Genomic DNA, 23,191 nt, shown 5'->3' on the forward strand with positions numbered 1-23,191 from the left:
ATTATTCTTCCAGCCACTTCCTCAGGCTCAGCCTGGGGCATTTAGGATTGCACCTCTGGCTTTAGGGACAAAAAGGAGGTGGTTGGTCACGCGTCCAGCTGGCTGGGGGAGGAAGGTGGGTGAAGGAGGAGGGGGGAGACTAAAAAAAGCAGCGAGGTCAGTTCCTGTGTGTGGGGCCAGCAGTGGTTTCATTCCAGCCCTGCCCGAAGCTGCTCCCTGCGGCTCTGACCCAACCGCGGCTTCAGGACTAAGTGACATCGGAGAGGGGAGCTGCAGGTCAGTGTCTGAGCCGGGCAAGTGCAGAGGCAGGGCCCAGCATGGGGAGGCCGGACATGAGGCCTCGGGCAGCCGGACTAAAGGGTTGTCCAGGTGACAGAGGAAGGGTGACCTTCCAAAGAGTGTCCCAGGCCCACTTCTGCCCAAGGACCACGTCCTCAGAGAGTCCATCCCGTCTGGGAGCCCACAGTGTCCCTTGGCCCCTCATCCGTGATGTTACTTTCAATCATCTGTGCCAGGTGTTCTTCAGTTTCTCCACTTAATATCTTACTTTTCAACCAAGAAGCGATTTACGGGGACACTTTGCGACCGTGCAAACATCCTGCTCCTCGTCAAACTCCCTTAAGATGTACAGTCAATGGATGATTTTTGCCTAACAGTTTTTTCCCGGGATGGTTATAAGGCGATGATTTCCCATCACTCTCTCTGTGTTTATTGGTTGGTATTTGCTGTAAAACCCTCCCTTCTCCCCATCCCTGTTCCCCACCCAGCTAGCCATCTCACCAGGCGGCCACCTCCCCGTCCACCTGCCCGCATCCACCCAGCCAGCCAGCTTGCCTCTGTAGAGATTCCTGGATTCCTGTTCTCATCAGGTTATAATCCACTACTGTCCTTGACACTGTTCCGTGTCAGGTTGTCCTAGGTTTGTCCAGTGGCAGAGGCCCTCAGCCAATAACAACGCGTAGTTTCAAGTTTGCGTTTTAAGCAGCCGGTGTGAAGTAAGTAGTTCTAGACAGTAAGGCAGATTCGTTTGTGGGTAGTTATGACAGCTCAGATGTGAGGGGCAGTCAAGGTCCCTGGCCTCACAGAAGAGGCTGGAGGCTGGTTTCTCTCTCCCGGTTGGCTGGGCCGCATCTCAGCCCCATGGAAGGGTCTGTGGATCCAACGTGGGCCTCCTGGTCTGTCTTCTGTGAACGAGTCCAGCCAGCATGGTCCACGCGGCACTTAGGATAGGGCCACAGGAGAGCTGGACTCGGGTTCAGAGTCTGGCCATCCTGAGCTGTAAACGGACCATGGAGGGGCTGTGGGGCTCCTGCTCTGGCCTGGCTGGTGGTAGAGGACGAATGGGAAGGCAATCGCTTCCTGGGCCGGAGGAATCACCAGCGTCATCTCTCTTTGATTTAGGTTGGCTCCCATCATCTGAGACTCAGCAGAGGCCTGGAGGCCAGCGCCCCTGCCTTCGACAGGTAGGGCGGTCAAGTCCATCCTTCCTCCTATCAGACAGCGGGACAGGGGGCCAGGGAGTGGCCAGAAGGGGGAGACCCCAGATGTGCGCTCTGAATCTTTCAGTCTGGTTCTTTCTGCCAAAAGGCAGTTTACAAAATGGAATTTTCCCCTTGCCTTCAGGTTTCCCTGCAGGTTCATTTAATAAATTGCTCAGGTAAAACTTTGCAGTTATTTTATCCATTCCTTCTGCAGTGACGCTTTTATCTATTTGTCCTAGTTAATAAGAGATCATCTAAACTATAGGGTATTTCTAAGCCAGTTTCCTTTTGTTTTTGAAGTTATATATTCCCAGGCTTTACAAAGTCATGGTATAGAAAGGTATAAGGGAAAAGGCAGAAGTGCCCTAACTTGCAATTCCCACTGTTAGTTTATTTTATTTTAATTTTTATTTTTCCCACTATTAGCTTTTATGTATCATTCTAGAAGAAATTCTGGTTCAGTTCAGTCGCACAGTCGTGTCCCCATGGACAACAGCACCCCAGGCTTCCCTGTCCATCACCAACTCCCGAAGCTTGCTCAAACTTGTGTCTGTCGAGATGGTAATACCATCCAACCATCTCATCCTCTGTCGTCCCTTCTCAATTCTGGGTCATACATAGTTAATTTTTAAAAACACCGATTGGATCGTTGAGTGCTTCCTGTTTTTCAGCTAGCTTAAGAAAAGCCATCACTAACCTGAACTCTTGGTAATTTGTACTTGAAAGTTATTAGCTTCTTAAAATATATGTTGTTTTTTCCCTGGTGGCTCAGACAGTAAAGCATCTTGCCTATAATGCGGGAGACCTGGGTTTGATCCCTGGGTCGGGAAAATCCCCTGGAGAAGGAAATGGCAACCCACTCCAGTATTCTTGCCTGGAAAATCCCATGGACTAAGGAGCCTGGTAGGCCACAGTCCATGGGGTCACAAAGAGTCAGACACGACTGAGTGACTTCACTTTACTCTCAATGCTAATTTTAAAGTGATCTTAATGGCTATAAAAATAATTTTCAAAGTAATTTTTTAAGTGTTCTAATCATGCTACCTGAAGCTTCATTTGGACTTTAAATTTGCTTGCGGCCTTCTTCTTGGCCTTAAAATCGGTAACACCATCCCACCTGTGTCCCCCAGTTGGCATGTTACTACTCATCTGAGCAGGCCCTGCTCCAACTCCACATGTTAGACCTCAGGCCAGGACGCACCTTCTCTGGGCAGGAGGAACCACAGAGCGTGGAGTAGCCAGGCCATGCATGTCCTGTTCTTCCAGCACCCGCCCCCCGGGGCTGCCTGGCTCCAGGGCCGGGGTGCAGCCTGCCGGCTTGTGGGGAGGCTTTGATCGCCTATGTCTGATCCGGCCCTGCATCTTCCCGGGGGAGGGACTGCAACAAGGCAGGGTTGCTAGGACCATGGCCCTGGGAGGATTCCTCCCCATGGAGGCAGAAGCCCATCTGAAGAAGAGCAGGCAGGCTAATCGTCAACCATCTGCAGAGCAGCATAGACTGCCCACTTTCAAATCCTTGTTCTTCTCTTCAGTGTTGTCCTTCAGAGCTAGTAAGACAGGTTTTTTGTGGTTTTTCCCCCCTTATGGGGCCAAAATGGTTCTTTTGTGATAATTGACTTTAAAATATTCCATTTATGAGAGAAATGTTATTGTAGACACTGGGAAAATGCAAAACTGTTTAAAGAAGAAAAGAATCTAAAAGCACATAAAATTCCACCACTTTTAACATTGTCCTCTGCTGTCTTCCAGTTTTTTCTAGTTTCAGATGTGAAGATTGCATTACTAAATCAGTTTTACATCTGTTTTTTGCATTATGTCTTTTCCTTATTTTTTTTAAAAGCTACATTTAGCTATTCTAACATTGATGAAAGTGAAAGAGGAGAGTGAAAAAGTTGGCTTAAAGCTCAACATTCAGAAAACAAAGATCATGGCATCGGGTCCCATCATTTCATGGGAAATAGATGGGGAAACAGTGGAAACAGTGTCAGACTTTATTTTTTTGGGCTCCGAAATCACTGCAGATGGTGATTGCAGCCATGAAATTAAAAGATGCTTACTCCTTGGAAGGAAAGTTTTTACCAACCTAGATAGCATATTCAAAAGCAGAGACATTACTTTGCCAACAAAGGTCCATCTAGTCAAGGCTACAGTTTTTCCAGTGGTCATGTATGGATGTGAGAGTTGGACTGTAAAGAAAGCTGAGCACCGAAGAATTGATGCTTTTGAACTGTGGTGTTGGAGAAGACTCTTGAGAGTCCCTTGGACTGCAAGGAGATCCAACCAGTCCATTCTAAAGGAGATCAGTCCTGGGTGTTCATTGGAAGGACTGATGCTAAAACTGAAACTCCAATACTCTGGCCACCTCGTGCGAAGAGTTGACTCATTGGAAAAGACTCTGATGCTGGGAGGGATTGGGGGCAGGAGGAGAAGGGGATGACAGAGGATGAGATGGCTGGATGGCATCACCGACTTGATGCACATGAGTTTGGGTAAACTCCGGGAGTTGGTGATGGACAGGGAGGCCTGGTGTGCTGCGATTCATGGGGTCGCAAAGAGTTGGACATGACTGAGCAACTGAACTAAACATTATTAAAATTATAGTTACTTTTCAATAGCTGGTGGTAAGAATATTGGAGTCTCCCCCTACTATTTCAATATATGTGTAATAGTCTCTGATATGCAAAGAATTCTTCTAAAGATGGAAATTTTCTTCTAACCTTCTTGCTGAGGTTAAACATCATGAAATGCAGCACTTAGATGAAAAGACTGGGCCCCGAGGTTGATGGCTCCCCTACTGGTTTTTCTAGATTTGAGAAAGTACCAGGTGAAATAGGTTAACTTTGGAGATATGCACATTGCGTTTTTGAGGCTTTGTTCATGAGAGGCAGGTTAGCAGTTCTGGATTTAAGAGGGGACTGTATAGAAGTCCAGCGTATCCTTGTCTGACACCACACGTGTTCAGAAGTCCGATCTGCTGTTCCTCTCGGGCGCTGCCTTTCCTAGGGCCAGCTCACTCTGGACCGCTAGTGCCCAGCTGGTGCCCTCGAGGGCGCAGTCGTCAGTGTGTGTCCCAGGAGCCGGGGCATCACAGACTGCCCTGCTCTGTTGCAGGCATATGGTGCTTCTGAAGGAGCAATACGGGAAGCAGGTGGTCGTGAACCTGCTGGGCAGCAGAGGCGGAGAGGAGGTGCTCAACAGAGCCTTTAAGGTAACTGGCCCCCTGCCCGGGGCAAGGCCGAGCGAGGAGGTGGGGGGCGGGCTGCTCAGGGTGGGCTTCCCTGGGGACTGGAGACAGTGGCCTGCTCGCCCCATCTTTGGGGAGACCTTTTTCCTTCAGAGCTTCAGCATTAAGTGATCTGGGCTCCTGACGAATGAAGTTTAATTTTCGTGAACCCATGGTTGGTTGAATTTGCTCAGAATGAGAACAGAGCATCTCCTAGCTCCAGCTGCCTTTTCTCCCCACTGGGTCATTGAGGACTCAGCACGGCCGGGCCTTTCCCCAGCTCTCTTGGACAAACATACACACGTGTGCACGCGTACATGCACGCATACATGTATGTTTGGGCTCCACCCCGTGCATCCCTGACCCCCTCGGGGAGCTGGGGTCCCCTGCTCACTCGTCGGGCGGGCCCAGCCACTGGCCCCACCTCCTGGCAAGTCCACACAAACACCCACAGGACACTTGTACCTAAGTAGCTCTTCAGAGCCCCTGCTGGGTTTAACGCGAGCAGCCTGACATGATTTCCTCCTGTGAACTTGGAGCCTTCGAGTCGTTATCCAGCCTTGTTTGGGCTGCCCGCCCGCTCACTGTCCCCAGCTCCCTGTGGGCTCCCCGTGGCTTTTGGCACATGTTCCCCGCCCTGGGAAGATGCAGGGAGAAGCCCTGGATGGGGAGGGGGGCCGTGAGCAGAAGGCTCCCCCCACCTCCAAGCATCTCTCCCTATTCCCAGTGCCCCCATTCGGTCTTCTCTGGGCCGAGTGGGCTGTGGGCCTACACAGTCCTTTCAGCCCGTGTCCCCTGCTGGATGGGAAAGAAAAAACCCTGTGGTTGTTCAGAGCTCAGGGAAGCCCCTTATGGAGAGTGTGAAGTCAGCCCTCACTTCACAGGAAGTGTGTCCCCTGTGGTCCTGGCCCCTGGCCAGTGGAAGCTGAATCCACTGAGGAAGCCCCGTGCTTGGAGCAGACTTTCTGGTGGCCAGTTTCACTTGGCCAGACCTGCTTTTCCTGTTTTGTTTGTTGCTATGGGCAACAAGCTTGACAAGTATCTCCCCTCCCATTCATCTTGGCAGCAGTGTTGGCAGCTTATTTTAAGAAAAAAGAAGGGGAAAAAAAAACCCTCAAGAATCTTTACCCCTTTATGCCTCGATTTTGGGGAGAAGGTGTTCTTAGCTGCCCCAGCAGCTGGTGGACCCCCAGGCCAGAATGTCAAATGACGACAGCTGACCTGGGGCCCAGTGCAGGAGGCCAGGCTTCTGGGCAGGGAGTGGGTGAGAGGCAGGCACTACTTGGAGAGCCTGGGTCACGGTCCCCACTGGAGTCGCATCAAAGAAGCTCCCTCAGCCCGTCGGCTCCACCACACCGAGGTCCATGTGCCAGCAGCTGGCCTGTGACCTGTGGCTCTCAGGCCACAGGGGACAAGGCACTTCTTCAGCTCATTAAGCTGCCAAGCGTGCCTGCTTTGGGTTAGCTGATGACCTCAGAGCGAGACCTTAATGTCAATGGTTGTGTGTTGATTTGCATCTAGCCCGTGGGGATCAGGCACTCAGAGTTGTAGGGACTAGACTGCCCGAAGCCCTTCCAGCCCTTTAGAGTCACTAGACTCTGGCTGGGCACGTGGTGGACAAGTCTGACCTGAAGTCACACCCTGGGATGGCAGCGCGTCATCCTTGGCCCCCAGGGCTTCCTGGTGAGAGCGCTGGGGTACCCGGTGTGGAGGGCAGACCTCTGCCCAGCACCCACCTGCGTGCTTCCCCACCTCTGGCCCTGCCTTCAGTCCGGCTCACCTGCCAGATCTAAGCCCCAGGAGGCCCTGAGCCCCCGTCTCCCCCGGGGTTTCGCTGGGCCAGACCTCCCCCACCCTGGATGGTCTGGAGGACCCTCCTGGAGGCTTGGCTTGTAGGGATGGGACTGGTTACCAGGGCAACGGGAGCTGGATTATGAGCTCTGCAAACTGCTTCACTGCCCCGGGTCCTGGGGCACCAGGCACTGCGGGGCCTGCAGAACGGAGCCATCCTTCCCCGCGGGTGCCCTCCAGAGAGCCCTGTGGGAGGTGATGTCCCTGCCGGACCCGGGGCTGCCCCGAGGAGCCACGGGGCGGAGCCACAGAGCTGCAGAGCCACAGTCTGGCTGTCTTCCATCCGAGGTGGACCTCCGGCCCTTTTGCAGGCGAGACGCGCTTGGTGGTTTCGTCCCCAGGGTTGTGTTCTGTGCCGCCCCTTTCTGGATCAGGGCTGGTAAACCGCCTGGTTCACCATAACCCTTCAGGCTGAGCCCCCGGGCTCTGCTGAGTGATGCGGTTAAGCGGTCAGATGCCCTGCCACCGTCTCCTGTCCCCTTTCAGAAGCTGCTCTGGGCTTCCTGCCACGCCGGAGACACGCCTATGATCAACTTTGACTTCCATCAGTTTGCCAAAGGCGGGAAGCTCGAGAAATTGGAGAACCTCCTGCGGCCCCACTTGAAGCTGCACTGGGATGAGTTTGACGTGTTCACCAGGGGCGAGAATGTAAGTCCACGGTGAGTCTAACCTGTGTCCTTTCCTCCCGCTGGATGGGCTGGCCAAAGGGCAGGCGACTCCCAGGAACGCACCTCCCAACCCTCGCTGCTCCTGCTTTAGCCGGTGGGCAGACCTGTGGCGTGTCCTGTTGGGGAACCTCCACTGGGGTTTCCATGGGAAAGACAGAGCCGGGCAGGCAGCTTAGGATCTGCTCGTCTGCATCATGCCGGTGACTCTGGGCTGCAGGGGTGGGCTACCAGGCAGGAGGTGAGGCATTCTCTCTTGATGAGTTTCCTTGGGGGCCTTCAGTTCCACAGGCTTCTTCCAACACAACTTGTAACTTGTATCCGTTGGTTTCTTAAGTTTTCAGAAAGGCACTTTGCGGATGAACTGTCTCGACTGCCTGGACCGAACCAACGCAGTGCAAAGCTTCATCGCCCTAGAGGTCTGTCTCTCAGGCCATCTGTATCCTGTCCTGGGCCGTTGGGGGGATGGGCTGGGCTCAGCACCCTCGTGGGCTCTTGTGGTCACCGTGGGGAGGGGACAGCCATGTGCCCAGCATCTAGAGAGGGGTATCCCTGAGGCGTCAGGTGGCTGGAGGCGTGATGGGCCTTTCACACACTCTTCGGAAGGCACCCCAGACACGGTGGCCCACAGGTGCCACCTGGAGGAAAGATAGGCTGTAGTGATTGTTGTGGACCTTCCCGTGGACAAAGGCGGAGTAAGGCTGCCTGAGGTGAGGCTGGGTTTGCAGCCTGCTGCCCTGGTGACCTCCCCTGGCTCCCTGCTGGGAGGAGGCGTGGGGTCAGTGCTGCCCGCCATCCAGCCTTGGCTGTCCTGCTGTCCTGGGGGTGTCGGGGGAGGGCTGGGTGGTGTAGATGAAGTCGAGTGAACCATGACGGGAGGCCCCATCCTCCGCTGCAAGGGGGCCCTGTCCTCTGAGAGCACAGAGTCAGCCCTGCAGTCACTGAGTGGGAGCTCACGGGGGGTGGCGCCTGGTGGTGTCCCCTGGGCAGCTTCCGGGGGGCACGTCGGTGACCGCTGGCCCCTCCGGCTCTCCCAGGTCCTCCATCTGCAGCTCGAGAGCCTCGGGCTGAACTCAAGGCCCATCGCTGACCGCTTTGTGGAGTCCTTCAAAGCCATGTGGTCTCTGAACGGGCACAGCCTGAGCAAGATGTTCACGGGCAGCCGGGCCCTGGAGGGGAAGGCCAAGGTAGGGCCAGGCCCCCGGGGGCGGCGGGTGGGCAGATGGGCTAGGGCCCACGCGGGCCCCCTCACGGCTGTCTGTCTGTCTGTCCGTCGTCTGGCCGGTGGCAGGTGGGCAAGCTGAAGGACGGGGCCCGGTCCGTGTCTCGCACGATCCAGTCCAACTTCTTTGACGGGGTGAAGCAGGAGGCCATCAAGCTGCTGCTGGTTGGCGATGTCTACAGCGAGGAGTCTGCGGACAAGGGGAGGATGCTGCTGGACAATCCAGCCCTGCTGGGTGAGGGGCTCCCGCTTGCCTGGAGCTGGATGTAGGGGTGTCCGGCTGCCCTGCCATCCAGAGGGCGTGTGGCGGGTCCAGCCAGCCTGCCCACCCTCACATAATCCTAGATGGCAGGTGGCAGGCAGCCCCTGAGCAAGCTTCTGTGCTCAGAACCTGACCCTTGACTCGAGCTTGGCCCGTCTCACAGTCTGACCAGCTGATCTAAGCGACCAGCTGCCTTGTTTCGTGTGAGATGCTCAGCCAGGTGCAGCTGCAAGAGGAGGCTGAGGAGAGGCTCAGGAGAACGCACTCATTTCGCTCACAAGTCCTGGAGATGCCGCGTGAGGCTACGTAGGGAACCCCAGGGTGGTCAGGAGGCAGAAGGGCGCTTAAGCCATGGTTATTATTGGGGTTTTCACAGGGAAGGCTGGGTGGGGTAGACAGCGTGGCACTGGCTGGCTGGAATAACTCTGGAGCTTTGAGCTACAGCCGTGGGCTCTAGGTGGCTGGTTGCTTAGTTGTGTCTGATTCCATGGACTGCAGCACACCAGGCTTCCCTGTCCTTCACTATCTCCCAGAGTTTGCTCAAACTCATGTCCATTGAGTTGGTGATGCCATCCAACCACCTTATCCTCTGTTGCTCCCTTCTCCTCCTGCCCTTAGTCTTTCCCAGCATCAGGGTCTTCTCCAATGTGTCGGCTCTTCGCATCAGGTGGCCTAAGCATTGGAGCTTCAGCTTCAGCATCAGTCCTTCCAATGAACATTCAGGGTGGATTTCCTTTAGGGTGGACTGGTTTGCTCTTGCTGGGAGGACGTCGCCTCCAGGGAGTGGGGGTCGGAAAGAGGAGGTGCAGCCCTGGACTGGTTGTGTGCGCGGAACAGGCTCTGGCTGACTCTGAGAACTGGCTTAACCCCAGGAGGCACAGTCCTTCCCCATCCAAAGGTCGAGCTCCACAATATACAGAAGATAAAATTGTTTACACGATACCAGCTGTCACTCTGGTTCCTGGGAGCCTGTTCTTCCGGACTCACGGAAGCACTCATGCTCCTCCTTCGTTAGTTTGGACCGTTTTCCAAACTGAGAGGCTGGGAGAGATAGAGTGGGCTCCCCAGGAGGTGATGTCTTTGAATGTTAACTTACTCCAGGAATCTTTCTCAGCTAGAAAGGGTTCTTGATCCCATCGCCACATGTCATTTGTAGGGATTCTCCCCTGAGGGTAACCTCCTGTTTCTGTTATGACCGGGACCCTAGAAATCTTGCAGTAGGCAGGCTGCCTTCCACTCTTCAGGACAGGACTGTCATGTTTCCCTCAATAGCTCGAGGGGTCTTCTCTTTTTTTCCAATTAGTTATACTTGACATATTAGTTTCAGGTGTATAACATAATGATTCGCTATTTGTATGTGTTTAGTTCAGTTCAGTTGCTCAGCCGTGTCTGACTCTTTGCAACCCCATGAATCGCAGCACGCCAGGCCTCCCTGTCCATCACCAACTCTTGGAGTTTACCCAAACCCATGTGCATTGAGTCGGTAATGCCATCCCATCCTCTCATCCTCTGTCTTCCCCTTCTCCTCCTGCCCCCAATCCCTCCCAGCATCAGGGTCTTTTCAAATGAGTCAGCTCTTCACATTAGGTGGCCAAAGTATTGGAGTTTCAGCTTCAACATCAGTCCTTCCAGTGAACACCCTGGACTGATTTCCTTTAGGATGGACTGGTTGGATCTCCTTGCAGTCCAAGGGACTCTCAAGAGTCTTCTCCAACACCACAGTTCAAAAGCATCAATTCTTCGGTGCTCAGCCTTCTTCACAGTCCAACTCTCACATCCATACATGACCACAGGAAAAACCATAGCCTTGACTAGATGGACCTTTGTGGACAAAGTACTCTGTTTTTTAACATGCTGTCTAGGTTGGTCATCACCACAATAATTCTAGTTCATATCCATCACCACACAGAGTTACAAAGTTTTTTTTTTTTCCCCTTGTGATGAGAATTTTTAAGATCTATAATACAATGTTGTTAGCTACAATCATCACTCTGTACATCACATCCCCAGGTTGCTGCTTTTATATCTAGAAGTTTGTACTTTTTGACCCCCTTGATCCACTGCCCCTTACCTCCACCTCAGCCTCTGGCAACTGTTCTCTGCATCTGTGACTTAATTTTTTCTTAAGGTTTGTTTACGGGGATGTGTTGAAGATTCCACATCAAAGTGCATTGGGGATTTCTCTGGGAAATTTTTAATGGCATCTTACCTCCTAGAGCTTCCCTGGTTGCACAGACATAAAGAATCTGCTTGCTATGCAGGAAACCCCTTCATAGGTTCGATCCCTGGGTCAAGAAGATCCTCTGGAGAAGGGCATGGCAACCCACTCCAGTGTTCTTGCCTGGAGAATCCTGTGGACAGAGCAGCCCAGCAGGCTGTAGTCCATGGGGTCGCAAAGAGTGGAACACGACTGAACGACGAAGAGTTTCACTCTCCCCTAGAGCAGGGGTCCCCATCCTCCAGGATCTAATGCCTGATAATCTGAGGTGGAGCTGATCTAACAATAATAGAGTGGACAATAAATGTAATGCACTTGAGTCATCCTGAAACCACCCCACCCCACCCCCGCCCTGGTCCATGGAAAAACTATCTTCCACAAAAACTAGTCCCTGATGCCAAAAGGGTTGGGGACCGCTTCCCTAGAGCCGGTAAACATTACAGGGTTTGTGGAAAAGAAGAGGAAACCTAGCAGTTTTCCTTATAAAGGTGTATAACTCTGGTCTTAGAAATTTTTGGAGTTTTTGAAAAATTGGTTTGCCCATGCTGAAAATGGCTTCACACCCCTTTTCTGCTTTTATTCCTCCATTGCTGGGGAAATTCCTGTTTGGCTTCTGATAGCCAAGGTGACATTTGTGTCAACCCTGGAGACAAGGCTACCTCAGGACAAGTGGCAAGAAGCTCTGAGTAGTACAGTGCATCTCATTTCATAGCAGAGTGTATGTGATGGAGATTTGAGTTAAGTGCCCGGTTTAAAAAATGGAGTATATTTTGGCCATCTAGAGGACGGACCTGGTTCAGAGTAATGATTTTTTAAAGGCTTGCGTCTGGGGTACCACAGACCACTGCTGGCGCTTGGACTGGAAGATGGGGAATGCAAAGTGGGTGTCAGAGCCATAGTTCCATGCGGGAAGTTGCAGGGTGCCTGTTGATAAAACTCCCGTGGAATTGTGTCGTGACCGCGGAGGATGCGCGTCCCTGTGACCTGATGTCACAGCCCATGTGGCCCTGCTGGGGGAAGGGTGTGGAGGGGACTTTGCGGCAGAAGGGCCACAGGGAGGTGCTCTGCTCGTGGTGGGTTTTAGCCTCATCCTCATAAGACACGGCCACTAGTCCCTGTTGATGGCCTCAGCGTCCCTCTCTGGCAGCAGGCCTGGCTGTGTTTCTGGGGGTGTGGGGGAAATGCATGAGGTTTGGGGTGCAGACAGAGATGCCCTTTCTGTGCCCCCCAATAGTGACTCCCAAGATCCTGAATGCCATGTCGGAGCGCCAGTCAGAGTTCACGAATTTCAAGCCAGTGCGCGTGGCCGTGGGCACCTGGAATGTGAACGGCGGGAAGCAGTTCAGGAGTAACCTGCTGGGCACGGCCGAGCTGGCCGACTGGCTGCTGGACACGCCCTCGCTGTGCCGAGTCGCAGGACCCCCGGGTGAGTATAGCCGGGTCAGGGTAATAGGTGTAGACCCCCCTCGCTGCGGGCCTCGCCCACAGGTGGGAAGTTGGGTGTTTGGCCTTCTCGCTCCTCAGAACGTTTAGCAAACGCTGTGGTCTGACTTTCCAGATGTCCGGCAAGTTACATATGTGGCACCTTTTTTTTCCCAAGTGTTGGGAAGGGTTACCTATGCGGTGAATCTCCCTTTTCTTTTCACATGTATATTTTGCACTTTCTCGGTTTTGATGACTAGAACCTTTGGGCTGTAAGAAGTGAGTGAGATGCCAGACCGGGTCCACGCCCTGACCCAGGACACACACCCCTGCCTTTTCTCAGACTCCCCGTGTTGACACGTGTTTGCTTCAGCAGTCACGAAGAAATTGTGTTCCCTTTTAAGAATAAGATAATTGCGAGGTTGGACACCTCACCTTTTATCCTGTGTCACGCAAGATAGTATTTAATGGCCTCAGAGGTCGGGATCCACATGTGCTTTTTCTCTGAGAGTCAGCTATTTATCTAGGCCTTTGGCTTTTCTCCTGCTCATCTGGGTTCTGGAAAGCCTCTTGGGCCAGTTCCCTGCCTGCCGTGTGCAGTGCTGGGGGGCATGTGGGGGGCTGCACTAATGTACCTTGAAGACAATCAGAGCCCAGAGCCCCGTTTCCGCTGTCTGTGCCCTGTCTGCATGGGGCAGGGGGCAGGGTACTGCAAGGACACGGCTCAGATTCACGGGGATGGCTTAGGGCTCGTTGAGAGGGATGTGGCAGGTGGCTGCAGGGCTTCTGTTCACCAAAGGCCCCCCATTCAAGGGAAGAAAGAGCTGAGCAAAGAGCTGATGAGAAGCCCCTCTGCTCACTCTGCAGTCTGTAAACCAGCATTTCTGGGGCAGACTTCATCAGAGCGGGTCCGCCCCCTGACCCCTAGGACAGCAGTCCTCTGGGAGAGGACCACAGTCGGACATTAACCCAGAGGGGCTGGTCCAGGGCTGTGAGAGTACTCAGGGCCACACAGGTTTGAGCCAAGGCCCCCCACCCCTCAGGAGCGTAGGGCGTACCAGGTTGGAGGGGGCAGGTCTGCTGGCATGGAAGTTATGAGTCCAGGCACTTTCCATGTGTCCTCCGACTTCACGACCACCCTTCAAGGTGACCATTAAACCGTCCCTTTTGAAGAGCAAGCCACAGAGAGGTTAGCGATGCTCCTGGGATTCAGGCAGGGAAGGGCCGTGTGCACAGTGGGAGCTGGAGGGAGGTGGGTGTGTGCTCGCCTGTGGCCGGGAGGGCTTGCCCAGGCCGCGGGGCTCTGGCCCTCGAGTCGGCCGCACCGGCCTTGGTGGGTCTGACTTCCTCCGTCTTCTGCTTGTTCCGCAGATGACACCGCCAGCCCAGCTGACATATTTGCCGTGGGGTTCGAAGAGATGGTGGAGCTGAGTGCGGGGAACATCGTCAACGCCAGGTGGGCGGCGGGGCCTGGGGTGTGGGGTCCTGAGCTGGGGTGCCACTAACCTGCGACCCTTGGTGCTGCCTGAGTTCCCGAAGTCCTCCCAGACATGCTCGTCCCTGTTCCTCTCTCTGCTGATTGAGGGAATAGAAGGAAGGGTGGGGGAGGCTCTGTGCTCCCAGAGCTGCCTGGCTGGGAGGGTTGAGTCACAATTTGCCTGCAGTGTGTGTGAGCCCCGAGGACGTGGGCTGGGCTGGGCGGGGGCTGACTCACGTTTCCTGGGGAAAGATGGAGAGGTGTAAGAAACCCGTACAAAGGAAAGAAAACTGCTGGACTAACATTTGGTGTGAACTCAGCTGGACTCTTTCTTTCCTAGTCCATTGTAAGGCACTTTCTGAATGAATAATAAAACCTGGCTCTATGGAGGTCTCGTGGTAAAGAACCCACCTGCCAGTGCAGGAGACCTAAGAAACTCTGATTTGATCCTTGGTCCAGGAAGATTCCCCTGGAGGAGGAAATGGCAACACACTCCAGTATATTCTTGCCTGGAGAATCCCACAGACGGAGGAGTCTGTCGGGCTACACACAGTCCGTGGGGTCACAAAGAGTCGGGCAAGACTGAAGTGACCTAGCACGCACACGTGGAGGTCTTACGAGTAAGGCCCTGAGCTGGGTGGCAGGAGGCAGGGGTAGAGGTGATATGCGGAACACAACCAGAAACACGCAGATAGTCCGCTGTGAGGACTGAGGCTCAGAGGGCCCTGATGCAGGCGTGCAAGCGATATGATGTCAGTTTGGTAAAAAAGAACCAGCTCAGGGCTGGAGGAGTCTCCAGGCGGGAGAGTCTGCATCCAGCTAACTGTGAACAGCATCATTGCTTTCTCTCCTCCAGTACCACCAACAGGAAGATGTGGGGTGAGCAGCTCCAGAAGGCCATCTCGCGCGCTCATCGGTACATTCTCTTGACTTCAGCGCAGCTGGTGGGTGTCTGTCTTTACATCTTTGTGCGTCCACACCACATCCCCTTCATCAGGTAAGAACATTTCATTGACAGACATCTGGGGGAACCCAGGATTGTTTTATTCTCACTTCCTTTCCCCCCGCCCCACTTCCTGCAGCAGGAATCAGGACCTGCCATTATTTTAGTCAAATGTAACACAACCCCCAGGGAAAAACCAGGCCGAATAGAATATTGTCTAGCATTTAAAAAGCCTCGATGGGAACTTCTAGCTCAGGAAGCTGGACCCTTTTAGGAGGAGCATTTCACCATCACTGGCAGCCAGGCTCAGTTGGGCCCAGGGAAGGGGTTCCTCGCGGCAGTGTTAGACAGGAAACCTCTGACCTAGAGCTGGGTAACTCATCAGGAAATGAGTTGTTGTCTCTTTTCAAAAGAATTCTACTTTTCAAAAGATGTGTGGGCAGAAACTCTCTACCGCTGTCACCCCATTACTCAGTCTCCAAAGTGACAGCTTTGTGAATGGCATGCGGGGAAAAGCCTTGGAACAGGATGTCTTTTAGGAAAGGGCGTGTGTGTGTGTGTGTGTGTGTGTGTGTGTGCACGCGCGTGCATGCATGTGTTTTAAGGTTGGGAGGAACTCCCCTTCTCCCTCAGCTGTCTCATAGCCCTCCCTTGCTCCCTGGTCTCACTCACGCTGTTAGAATCCCCGCCACTCATTCTCTTTGCCGATACCTGGCACTGAGCTGGCCTGACCCCTGAACCCAATAGGGTCACGCTGGTTGTGCATCGCCTCGGAGGTCGAGGACCACAGACTGCCCGGGGCAGCACCTGGAGAGCAAAATGCTCTGTGTTCCTAATAATCTCTTCTGTGACCTTTGGGAAACTTTACAGTTCGTGTCCCCATGCTTGCTGTAACAGCCTGGCAGTGTCGACAGGGAGTGGGTAAAGGTCAGTTATGGTTGGAGTGAGGCTGTGGTTGGGGTTGGGATCAGAGATGGAACACGAGGAAGGGATCCATGCTGAGGGGCTCCGGGTTTCCCAGGTGCCCGCTGAGGTCCCAACCCTGGTGTCCTTGGCCCCGTGGCCCTCCAGCCTCGAGCTGGGTGAGCTCGCACCCTTGCTGGCCGGCTACCCCCATACCTTGTCTGTTGGGCACCAATCCCAGGGAGCAGGTGGAGGCTCCGTGGTCCTGTGGACCCGCGCACTCACTTGTGTGCATTATAAGTCAGCATCTTAACACCAGTAGGCCACTGCTTGGAAGCCACTCCTCTCCACCAGGCCAGCACAGATAACTGGATGGCTCCTGTTTCTTATACATTGATTATCTGAGGGCCCCTCCTGTACTTTGCAGAAAAGCTGTATAGGATGTGGTGGCTGCTCCTGCTGTAGCTGGGAGACTGGAAGCAGGTGGTGGGGGAGGTGATTCAACTCCAAGGTGCTTCGTGGGTGCTTATGTGAGCAACCTGGACGGAGCTGGGACCACAGGATGCTCCTGTCTGCCCCAGGGGGCTGGCCCCGGGGCGAGGAAGGGGAGGGGTGGTGTGGAGTGGACGGTGACGCGGGTCCCCGTGCGGCCTAGTCCCTGGCGATGGGAGCCTCTGCATGGATGGTGTCAGGGGTTCTCAGAGCCTTCGGCCCATGACGCCACCAGGTGGCTCGTCTCTGTAGCAGAACAGCGTCTGCTTTTCCTTCAGAGCCACTGGGAAGACGCCCCCACCGCGTGTGCGTTCTCTGTTCCAGGGATGTGGCGATCGACACGGTGAAGACGGGCATGGGCGGGAAGGCGGGGAACAAGGGCGCCGTGGCCATCCGCTTCCAGTTCCACAGCACCAGCTTCTGCTTCGTCTGCTGCCACCTGACAGCCGGGCAGTCCCAGGTGAAGGAGCGGAACGAGGACTACAGGGAGATCACCCAGAAGCTGAGCTTCCCCGTGGTGAGCAGGGCAGTGGGCAGTGGCTGGGTCCCTGCTCAGGTCCGCCCCGCCCAGGGGGCCTGAGCTGCTGCAGGAGGGTGGGGCACACGGCTCTGGGAGCATCCCTGCCCTGGGGGCTCAGCACTCCAGGCGGGGGAACCAGCCAGGGAAGCTGAGATAGAGGTGAGCGGGGCGTCCAGCCCAGGAGTGTTGGGGTCCCCCTGTATCTCTGTACTGTTTGAACACGCTGATAACACCCTGCGTGTTCTTCTTCTGAGGCAACTGCGTGGAACTGGGAAGGAGAACCCCTGTGCTCTGTCTTAAGCTGGTGAAGAACGTTTGAATCCAAACCCAGTGAACGATTTGGTTTTCCTGAGACTCACACGTACCTTCTTGTGGTGGCTCGGAAAAGAATACCCGGTTTCGAAACCAGTCCTTTTGGGAGCCCCCGGATCCTGGTCTGGTTTCTTGCTTGCCAATATCATGCGTCATGCGCCCTCTAGCGGGGGTTCTGAAGTTTTCATTCAGAAGCCGGGGCATCTCTGCGAATTCAGATTTGAATGTTTTCCTTTCCATGCAGAGATGATGGTTTCACACACCTTCAGCCCCCTGCAGACACACCTGTTTCCCGGCAGTGAGAGTAGATTTCAGCCGTTCCTGCCACGGATTCTGTCTGAGACACGGCTGGGTCACAGAGCTCTTCTGTGTAAGGCCAGATCCCTTAAAACTGACATCCTGTTCACTGGCCTGCACTCAAGGCAAGAATTCCTTAGTTTTCATGAAGAAGAGCTTGAAGTTGTTCAACAAGTAATCCTTGTTGAAGCTTTTATTTCTTGGAATAAAAAGAAAGAAGTGAGTTGGGAAATTTGTCATTGTCGTTTTCCAGATTCTGTAGGACTGATATTTTCTTTTTGTGTCTGTGTAACTTAAAAAAGAGTAAAATCCAACTGTTCTCACTTGAAGAGTGCTATTTTGAAGTAGAAAACACAGGACACAGTTTCAATAATTAAAGAGTTGATAATACAGTTTTTTTTTTCGGTAGAAATATTGAGGGTACCTATACTCTATACCTGTGCTGTTCAATAGAGTAGCCACTAGCCACAGGTAGCTATTTAAATGTAAAATAGATAAAATAAAGCCGAAAGCCCTCAGTCACAGTGGCTGCATTTCACGTGCGTGGCCCCATGTGGCTGGGCTTTGGACAGCTGGGGTTCAGAGCCTTTCCATCACCACAGAGCGTTCTTTTAGGCAGGGCTGCTCCGCATGGCTCTTTTATTGGGCTGTGACAATTTCAGTCTTCTGTCCAGAATATTGTTGTGGGCTGAGGGGAGTGGAAGTACCACGCAGTGTAGTGAATAGAAACAGGTTTTGGGGCATGGCAGATCTGAGTTCATATCTTGTCTATATCATGTACTACTGATGTAACCTTCAGCAAAGTTTTTGAACTTTTTTTTTTTTACTTTTAATCTGTCAGAGAACCAAGAGTATGTGCTTTGCAGGGCCACTGTGAGGACAGGGCGCCCCAGAACAGAGCCCAGCATTGTGGGCGGCAGATACTGTGCTGCTATTGTTGTGATTCCTGGGTGGGGGAAGGGGAAGATGTCTGAGATCGATAGGGCTGCCCTGGGTGTGGACACAGAGCTGACTGGGCAGGCTGGGGGCAGGGGGACTGATCAAGGGGAGTGATAGAAGATCAAGGATAAAAATGTATGAAATCCACCAGCTTTTATAGAATTGCATGTCCTGAGCATTTATACTTATTTTCTTAAACCTCATTCTCATAACACTGCATATTTGGGCCATTGTTGTTAGGATACAGACATAACGAAGCAGGGGTACAGCCTGGAGGCCGAGATCTGATGGGCATAGCGAATACTAGCCATCATGCACCTTGTATTAGGGATGGCGTTTTCCCCAGACCACTCAAAAACACTATTTAAAATGTAAAAAGTAAGCCACGTGCAAGGCTGTCAGCAGGTTTTTATGGCATTAGTGAAAAATGAGATGCTTTAGCAGACTCTTATTTTAAAAATAACATTTTAAGAAAAACATATGTGCTTACCTTCTGTATAGTGAATTTGTTTTTCCCCGTCTCCCACATTCCTTGCAAGATGGGTCAAATCATCAGGATTTCTTTCTTTTTATGACTTAGGGAAGAAACGTTTTCTCTCACGATTATGTGTTTTGGTGTGGTGATTTCAACTACCGCATTGATCTCACGTACGAAGAAGTCTTCTATTTTGTTAAACGCCAAGACTGGAAGAGGCTTCTGGAATTTGATCAGCTACAGCTGCAGAAGTCAAGTGGAAAAGTAAGTTGTGCTTTTGAAATAGTTTTTAACACCTGCTCCAGTGTGGAGTGTGCGTGCGTGCATTCTATGTTGCTTCCGTCCTCTCCAACTCTTTGCGACCCCGTCGTCTGTAGCCCGCCAGGCTCGTCTGTCCATGGGATTCTCCAGGCAGGAATCCTGGAGTGGGTTGCCATGCCCTTCTCCAGGGGATCTTCCGACCCAGGGATCGAACCCGCGTCTCTTCTGTATCCTGCATTGGCAGACAGGTTCTTACTACTAGCGCCACCTGGGAGCCCCCAGTGTGGAACATCGTCTACTGGATGTACACGCTCGTGTTTGCATTAAGCTTCGTGCACGGATATAACTGATTCTGATACGGCGGGAAACGTGCCTGGCAGAAGAAGCTAGAGACACATGAGCTCCGTCCACACTCGTGTCCTGTTCTGCTTTCCTGGCCACAGTCAAGGTCAGCGTCCTCTCGTGGCCAGAGGGGCTGTCGCTCTATGAAAGGACACTGGCTACACGCAAGCCGCCGGAGGAGCTCAGGGTGATAGGAGCCTCTATGCCCCGGCTCTGTGGTTGGAGGGGCAGCAAGCCGTCCCTTCCTCCTCCAGACAAGCTGAACCCTGGTCCAGGGCTTCCCAGGGAGTAAGTTTGAATCCAAGCTGATTCAAACAGCCCCACATGAGCCTCTGCGCACACAGCTGATGACGATGGCGGGTCTGATGTACACAGTCCAAGCACCCTGTACTCGGGCTGCGGCTCGTAGGAACAGCTGTATGTCAGGCGCACTAAACCAGCTAGTGACATGCTAGACTCTGCTCAAAGCAATTCATTTCAGTGATATCTCTGTTTCTTGGTAGTGAGTATGCTAACAAATTCATTTAATACACCGTCTAATATACTCCACACACCGATTTGTACATATAAGACCATCCTACAGATTAGGCATTGTACCCATTTTATAGATAAGAAGACTGAGGCCAAGGTCACATAACATGTCCAAGATCACAGAGTCAGTAAACAGAGCCATGATACAGCCAGAGACAGTCAGAGTTCAGCTCAGACTTCCCTTGTGCGACCCCATGCAGGTTTTTAGTGCCTCCTCAGGTCATGATGTAACAGGGAAGATTCAGCTATAGGATTCGTCTTCTGTTCAAGGTCACACTGGCGGGCCTCCACATCTCGGCGCCTGTTTACTTCCTAGCAGAACTACTTCCTAGCAGGATGGACTGAGGGGAGGGAAGTGCAGCTAGTTCCATTCACTAGGTGAAAGTGCAGTGGGTTAGATGGCGCGGGCAGGGAGGGCAAGACCCCTTCTGCAGCGAGATCTGGTCATTCCTAAGGGTTTTCTGTCTTCCCCCCTGGGGACGTGGGTCACTGGGGTTGGCCAGAGGGCAAAGGGACCTTTACAGGCCTTTCTGCTAAGGGTCCTTCTTCCTTCCTCCTGCCAGTGTCCTCCACACCCTTCCACTAGAACACCGAGTGAGCGTCTGTTCCTGGTCTGCCCACAGCATCAGGGCTGGACCAGGGTTAATTGAAGATGGAGAGGAACTGGGCTTCCTTTCTGAGCCGCTCCTTACCTGTGTTGACTAAAAAGATGGGCAATATGAGAGTTGTGAATTAAGTTTTATTTGGGCCAAAATGAGGACTGCAGCCTGGGAGATAGCACCTCAGAGAGCTCTGAGAGACTGCTTCAAAGAGGCAGTGGGGAAAATTCAATATATAGGATTTTGGTGAAGGAGGAGTTCAGTTCAATCAAGCACTCACTTTACAAAAGGTTTTCTGCTAGTCGTGAAGGGATTTAGTGATTTTCTCGATATGAAGGGATGCAAGGATTGGGATCAGGAAATCAGTTCCTGAAAATATCTATCAAAGACCTGTCCCACTGGATTCCCTGGAGCACCGAGTGCCTCACTCTCCACCCTGAACTCCCTCAGTTCAGTTCAATTGGTCAGTTGTGTCCAGCTCTTTGCGACTCCATGGACTGCAGCACGCCAGGCCTCCCTGTCCATCACCAACTCCCGGACTTGCTCAAACTCACGTCCATTGAGTTGGTGATGCCATCCAACCATCTCATCCCCTTCTTCTCCCGCCCTCAATCTTTCCCAGCATCAGGGTCTTTTCCAGTGAGTCAGTTCTTCGCATCAGGTGGCCAAAGTATTGGAATTTCATCTTCAGCATCAGTCCTTTCAGTGAATATTCAGGGTGGATTTCCTTTAGGATGGACTGGTTGAATCTTCTTGCAGTCCAAGGGACTCTCAAGAGTCTTCTCCCTGAACTCCCTCAGGGGGTGTTGAAGGTCAGCAGCTGCAGCAGCACAGAGCTCAATCTGCAGATGCAGATGGGAAACGTCCTTGGCGAGCACCGATTTGCAGTTGACAGCCAGTTGGTTTAGTTAACAGATACAGATCAAGGCCTTGCCGGGGCCGGGCTGGGCAGTCCTCTCGCGTGGAAGCGGCCTCTTGCCTGTGTCTCTCACTGTCTCCCATGTGACAGATCCGGTGCTGAGGGGGTGGGAGACCCAGTGGTGTGTCCATCGGCAGAACAAAGAGATGATCGTCACTTTTTTTGCTAATTAAAAGGCATTCAGATATCCCATTTTCGACATGCCTGCCACTATGATGTAGATTCTATCCCTGTCGGGGACAAAAAGAACCGCTCTGGGACATGCCCTCTGGTGTGTGTAATGGACGTGACCTAGAAGAACTGAGATGGTCCTGTGACTTCTCCTCCCGATAGATTTTTAAAGACTTTCACGAGGGCACCATCGACTTTGGACCCACCTACAAGTACGATGTGGGCTCCGCTGCCTACGACACCAGTGACAAGTGCCGCACCCCCGCCTGGACAGACAGGGTCCTGTGGTGGAGAAAGAGGTACCCTTCCGACAGAACAGGTGGGTGACCCGTGTGCACAGACGCGGAGCAGGGCGGTGACCCGTGTGCCACAGGGAATATCATGTTTCTTTAGTCCAGTGTTCTTCGCTCTTTAAAGAACAAGGCTCCTGTTAACCCAGAACTACGTGAAACTCATTCCAGATGTTACCCCTAAGCTTTGGGAGTGGTGCTTTGGGGGAGCCCCCCCTGGCCTCTTTCTAGAGACTCCAGCCTGCGAGTGTGCAGGCTCCTGGGTCTCTGCATCTGTGCCTCGTGGCTCTCTGCCCACACCACCCCACCCCGCTGCCTTTGTTCACAGTGGGGATCAGGGGAGAGGTCCTGGGTCCTCCTCTCGGGCACCTCTGCCTCTCACACTTGTGCCCTTTCTCCAGCCCGTTTTGTTCAGCCCAGCTCTTACCTGCTGAAAGCCCCAACTCTAGATCACACATGAGCAAGACGCAGGAAAGATAAATTTCATTCGTTAGTCATTGATTGAGTTTTGAACGATTATTGAGGCCCAGCAAGAAGTGCAGTTTGTTAAAAAATTCAAACACCTATAAACTGATACATAAACAATTAAACTGTCCTGGTGAGACGGATGCTGAGATTGCAAAGCCCAGAAATCTCACCTGCAGATTGAGAAGATGCGTTTTTGTCCAGATCAGTTTGTGGACATCTGTGCAAGAAGCCTTGTGTCCTTAGTCTCTGCCTCTCCTACTGTACAAAGAGCTGCAGGTGTCCTGTTTACCGTGGGCCTGGGGCAGAATGCCTGCAGCCGTGGCTGCTGTGTTCTCACCCACTCTGCCTGCTCAGGAAGAGTGTTTTTTGTTCTTTCGGGCACATGGGATCTTGGTTTTCAGTCAGGGATCGAACCCACACACCCTGCATTGGAAGCCCGGAGTCTTAACCCTGGGACTGCTAGGGAAGTCCCAGGCGAGGGGTTTTTACCCCAGGCCCCAAAGCCGCCTTGACCCAGTTTCAAGTCCAAGGGGTTAGAGCCACTGAGATAGGAGGTGGTCCATGACATGGACCCCCGCTCTGTAATCAGCGTTTGTTCATGTTGATACAATTGTGTCTTGTATGTCCCTGTGTGTATCTCTTGATTGGAATCTCCACGAGCAGCTGGAGAACTCAACCTTCTAGACAGCGATCTGGACGCTGGCACCCAACTCAGACACACCTGGTCTCCTGGTGCCCTCAAGTATTACGGCCGGGCAGAGCTGCAAGCGTCTGACCACAGGTAAGGTCCTGGCCGCCATCGGCATGTCCACTGCTGGAGAAGGGGGGTCTGGTGCTCCCTGCAGAGAAGAGACCTGCCCATCCAAATGCGTGTGTGTGCACGTGCAACACGTGGTAGAGCAACGAAC

General features: G+C 53.1%; 1 protein-coding gene across 3 annotated transcripts in view; it reads left to right on the forward strand.

Annotated features, from left to right (window-relative positions):
- SYNJ2 (synaptojanin 2) overlaps nucleotides 1–23,191 on the forward strand; it is a 102,647-nt gene that overhangs the window by 62,091 nt on the left and 17,365 nt on the right. For all 3 annotated transcript variants that reach the window (XM_069598794.1, XM_069598796.1, XM_069598795.1), the window contains 13 exons: nucleotides 1,402–1,463; nucleotides 4,593–4,689; nucleotides 7,042–7,214; nucleotides 7,558–7,639; nucleotides 8,258–8,407; nucleotides 8,512–8,677; nucleotides 12,157–12,348; nucleotides 13,716–13,800; nucleotides 14,678–14,818; nucleotides 16,484–16,676; nucleotides 18,808–18,966; nucleotides 21,688–21,844; nucleotides 22,947–23,064. In XM_069598794.1, coding sequence (XP_069454895.1) covers nucleotides 1,402–1,463; nucleotides 4,593–4,689; nucleotides 7,042–7,214; nucleotides 7,558–7,639; nucleotides 8,258–8,407; nucleotides 8,512–8,677; nucleotides 12,157–12,348; nucleotides 13,716–13,800; nucleotides 14,678–14,818; nucleotides 16,484–16,676; nucleotides 18,808–18,966; nucleotides 21,688–21,844; nucleotides 22,947–23,064 — 1,775 coding nt within the window. The remainder of the gene's footprint in view (nucleotides 1–1,401; nucleotides 1,464–4,592; nucleotides 4,690–7,041; nucleotides 7,215–7,557; nucleotides 7,640–8,257; nucleotides 8,408–8,511; nucleotides 8,678–12,156; nucleotides 12,349–13,715; nucleotides 13,801–14,677; nucleotides 14,819–16,483; nucleotides 16,677–18,807; nucleotides 18,967–21,687; nucleotides 21,845–22,946; nucleotides 23,065–23,191) is intronic.

The sequence above is a fragment of the Ovis canadensis genome, chromosome 8 (genome assembly GCF_042477335.2).
Source record: "Ovis canadensis isolate MfBH-ARS-UI-01 breed Bighorn chromosome 8, ARS-UI_OviCan_v2, whole genome shotgun sequence".
Taxonomy (NCBI): Eukaryota; Metazoa; Chordata; class Mammalia; order Artiodactyla; family Bovidae; genus Ovis; species Ovis canadensis.